The 4,237-nt window shown below is 58.7% G+C and overlaps 1 protein-coding gene across 1 annotated transcript in view; it reads left to right on the top strand.

The window, feature by feature from the left end:
- The window catches only part of CDH4 (cadherin 4), a 628,838-nt gene that overhangs the window by 430,190 nt on the left and 194,411 nt on the right, over positions 1-4,237 (top strand). The window contains 1 exon segment of the mRNA XM_007956202.1: positions 935-1,166. Within this exon segment, the coding sequence (XP_007954393.1) occupies positions 935-1,166 (232 nt within the window).

Below are 4,237 nucleotides of genomic sequence, written 5' to 3'. Positions count from 1 at the left end.
GGAGCCCCAGGAGACGAAGGCGCCAGGTCAGTTCCTTCTGAGGCTCCAGCAGGAGCTGACACTTGCCTCGGCCCCAACTTCTGGGGGGTCTCAGTGATCCTGGGCGTTCTTCGCGGCTCGTGGACACAGCTTCACCCAGTGTCCGCTCTCCCCTTCTAAGATGCCACTCTGATGGGATCAGGCCCAGCCTACTCAGCCAGGGGCTCTTGGTGGACTGACATCTCAAAGACCCTATTTCCAGAAAGGTCAGGCTCATAGGGACGAGGGTTAGGACTGCCCGGTATCTTTTGGGAGAGAAGTCATAGCTTTATCGTGCTCGTTCACTGCACTTGGCCTTGGGTGGAAAACTAGGTCCATCGAGAGCTTTAAGGGCAGAGTGGGGCAGAAGGAAGGTTAGCCTGCAGGGTACATTTGAGATGGTGACACTCACCTGCCGTTCACAGGCCCCAGGTGACTTCAGGTCGCGGTGATGGGAGACTTACTGTAGATATGGAGGATAGCTGTGTTTCAGATATAATGACAGTGTGTCCATTGCTGTTTGGGGGGTGATGTGTGTGTTTAAGGCCCTTGAGGGGAAAAGGGAGCCCTGGTGGAACAGTGGTTAGGACATTTGGCTGCTAACCAAAAGGTCAGCGGTTCGAACCCACCAGCCGCTCCATGGGAGAAAGATGAGGCACTCTGCCTCCGTAAAGATTACAGCCTTGGAAACTCTGTGGGGCGGTTCCACTCTGTCCTCTGGGGGCGCTGTGAGTCAGAATCGATGGTGGCGGTTTGGTTTTCATTGGAGGAAATAAAGCACAGTGCCTTCTCAGAAGGTCAAAAACAAGTTCAATCGTGTTTTCCTGGCGCACGCGGGAGACTTCAGAACCTGCTGCTGAGAGAATAAGCCCTTGAGGCCCGTGCCCTGGCCTGACTCTCCCCCCTTCTCTTGCAGTCAAGTTCAGCAGCTGCCTGGGCACCCAGGGAACGCAGTACGAGAGCAGCAGCCTGGACTTCCGAGTGGGGGCAGACGGCACGGTCTTCGCTGCCCGAGAGCTGCACATTCCTGCTCAGCAGGTGGCATTCACGGTGACAGCTCGGGACCACCAGACAGCGGAGCGGTGGGCTGCCGTGGTGCGACTGCAGGTGGCCCAGACTACGGCCCCACACGCGGGACACAAGGTAAGGTGGGCGCCACTTGGTGGGCGTGGACCAGAGCCTGAGGTCCAATCATCCTGAAGGTACCGTGCAGAACACAGCACAAGCTGTAACATGGGAGCGGGCAATGTCTCTCCGAGGAGAGCCTGCTGTCGGGTGGCCTGTGAGCACCCATCGCCCTGAGGCTGGGCTGTGGGTGACCCCACACACTCAGCAGGGCCCTGTACTCGGCTCCATGTGGCCACCCCGCTTGGATGGCCCCTTGGTGGGGCCCCTTGTGATTGGAGATGATTCAGGCACAGCCAATCATCTCCAATCACAGGGGGCCCCACCAATCATGTCACCAATCCTACCTCAGCTTGGAACCCACCCAGCCCCTGGGACTCTGAGTCTGGGAGGCATGAGAGGGAAGACAGATTGTCTGGACCATATGGAGTCACTGGAGAGAGAGAGGGAGACACAGAGAGATAGAGAGAGATGGAGAGAGAGACAGAGAAAGAGGGAGAAAATCAGGAGACAGAGACAGGCAGAGACAAAGGGAGACACAGAGAGAGGGAGAGATACTGAGAAAGAGAGACAGAGGGAGACAGAGACAGGCAGAGAGAGAGAGATACAGAGATAGAGAAATAGAGAGAGAAAGACAGGCAGACAGAGAAGGACAGACACAGGGACACAGACAGCTTCTCATGGCCAGGGTTGTGTCAGCCAGGCCCCAGCCCCTCCTCTGACTTGGCTTTCCTGTCACCCCACCAGGTGACTGGTGTCCACGGGACGGGGAGGGGGGGATCCACCTTTCCTAGGTCCTGAAAGGGCGCCCTCAGCCCTTCACACTGCAGCCTCCTCAGCGCCCGTGCTCACCCCGGAACCCCAAACTTTGCACTTCCTCTGCCCCCCTGCGGTAGCGGCTGCGTCGGCCTCAGGCTTAGAGATGAAGCAGGGTGTGGTTGCTCGAGTCACCTGCCCGCTAGGTCCCTGGAGAGGGAGGAGGTGTGCTGGGTCCTTGGTGTCAGTGTGAGGCCTTCATAGGCTTGTTAGTGTCGTGACGCCACGTGTGGTTCCGAGCACAGGAAGTCACATCACCGGGGAAGGGGCCCCTGGGGAGGGAAGGGCTGCAGCGAGAGGCAGGTGAGCCGATGCTGGGGTGTGGATTTCTCCAAAACCTGCTCAAGGTGCTTTGTGAGCCCAGGTGGCTGAGGAGTGCTTCCTCGTGGGACACCCTGATCTCTAGGAGCCTTCGATATCTTAGTTAACAAGGCTTGTGTTTCAGGCGTGCTGTGGGCCAGACCCTGCCCTAGAAGGCGTGAACTCGCCTCATTCCCTCCCCAGCCCTGAGAGGGAGCACCGTCACGGTCCCCATTTTAAGGATGAGGACGTAGAGCCTGTGGCCAGAGACCCAGCGTCTGGAGCCCTGAAAAACAGCTCTAGATATGGCCACGCCAGCATGGCAAGGACTTGGGAGGAAAAGCTCTGGAGCTTGGCCCCCTTAGTTGTGGGTTCAAATCCTGTCACCTCTGCTTAGCAGCTGTGTTTGGGAACAAGTCATGTGGTGTTTCTGAGCTTTACTGTTTGGGGAAATGAGATGAGTACCTGCCACCCAGGCTGGTGAGAGCATGGCTTGAGCTTGGGCAGGTGGGAGGCGTGACAGGAGCCCTCCTGCACAGAGGACTGAGCGGCAGCTCCTACTGGCATCCTCGTTGTGTTCCCAGCCTTACGAGTTGCTTACTGACCAATGTATTGATCCATATGTGTTAATTAATATCATTGTGGCGTGGACAGAGCTATTAATACCCTCTCTGGTACCCCAACAAGACCCCCGATTTCTCAGGCTTTGTCCTCAACTTGTTGGAAGCAGAGGTTTGGGCCCGCTATAACAGCTCATTCACCCCAAGGCAGCGGCAGATTTCGGGGCCCACATCCTAGGACCCTCAGGAGTCCTTCCTGGACGTCCCAGCCCAGCCACTGCTCCCCTTCCTGCACTGTCACTGCTGAGGCCAGCGTCACAGAAAGCCTCGGTGCCTACAGATGCCTCATGTGCACCCTCTGGGTAAGAAAAGCACCCCTTCTGCCAGGGACCACGTTTTCACACGAAGAGGGGACGAGCTCAAAGACTCGCGGTGACTTAGCCGTGGCCCCTGAGCAGGGAGAGCTCAGTGGGTTCTAACCCTGCTCGTAGTTGCTGCACGACCTGCCCCTGGAGGGTCTGGGCAGTGACCAAGCTGGGGGCAGGTAGTCAGGCGTGTTCCATGTATACGCACACCTGTGCTAAGCGGTCAGTCTTACGGAAGGTCGGGAAATAGAGCTACGAGGGCATGTAATGGGGGTGGGCTGGGTCTAGGAAACAGCAGACCCCCGCCTCGGATTGAAAAGGAGAGCTTGTCTTTTCCCAGCTGCGTCACAGGATGGGAGTGGGGAGGGCCGACCCCCAGGAGCCTGGGTGGCCACAGGCCGGGTACAATCCCAGGCTCCTGGTACACACAGTCCATCGCAGACACTCCCTTCAGGAGCTGCTCTGTGGCCGTCGAAAGCAGTGGGGTGGGAGGCAGGGTGCTGGCTACACTCAGAGAAAGAAGCAAAGAGAGCCAGTGCTCATAACACAGAAAGGTCCAGAGAGATGATTTGCGAAGAGTTGCGACAGCGTGTGCCTGGAAGGAGGCACGGGGTTTCCAGGAAAGGCTGGCGATGCCTGGTCTGTCTTTCCTTCCCTCCCGTCAGCCCGTCTGTTGACCTCATTCTGGGGGACCTGGTTGTTCGGCCTCCCCTCGGGGAGTGGGCAGGAGAGGAGGGGGACGGGGAGCCGCAGGGTGGCTGACAGCTGTTAGGGATTAGAGAAACAAAATGCGTCACAATCCCAGTGCCTGCAAAGGAGGAGGGGGGGAGGAACCTTGTAACCAGGAGGCCACATGCAGTCTCCGGTGAGGAGGGACCCTGCGGCCAGGCAGCCACACGCGGTCGCCGGTGAGGAGGGACCCTGGGGCTGGGAGGCCACATGCGGTCGCCGGTGAGGAGGGACCCTGCGGCTGAGCGGCCACATGCGGTCTCCGGTGAGGAGGGACCCTGCGGCCAGGCAGCCACACGCGGTCGCCGGTGAGGAGGGACCCTG

The sequence above is a fragment of the Orycteropus afer genome, unplaced genomic scaffold (genome assembly GCF_000298275.1).
Source record: "Orycteropus afer afer isolate SDZICR_OR568_19922 unplaced genomic scaffold, OryAfe1.0 scaffold00582, whole genome shotgun sequence".
NCBI classification, from domain to species: domain Eukaryota; kingdom Metazoa; phylum Chordata; class Mammalia; order Tubulidentata; family Orycteropodidae; genus Orycteropus; species Orycteropus afer.
Note: the sequence above shows the minus strand (reverse complement) of the source record. Positions and strands in the feature narration are given on the sequence as shown.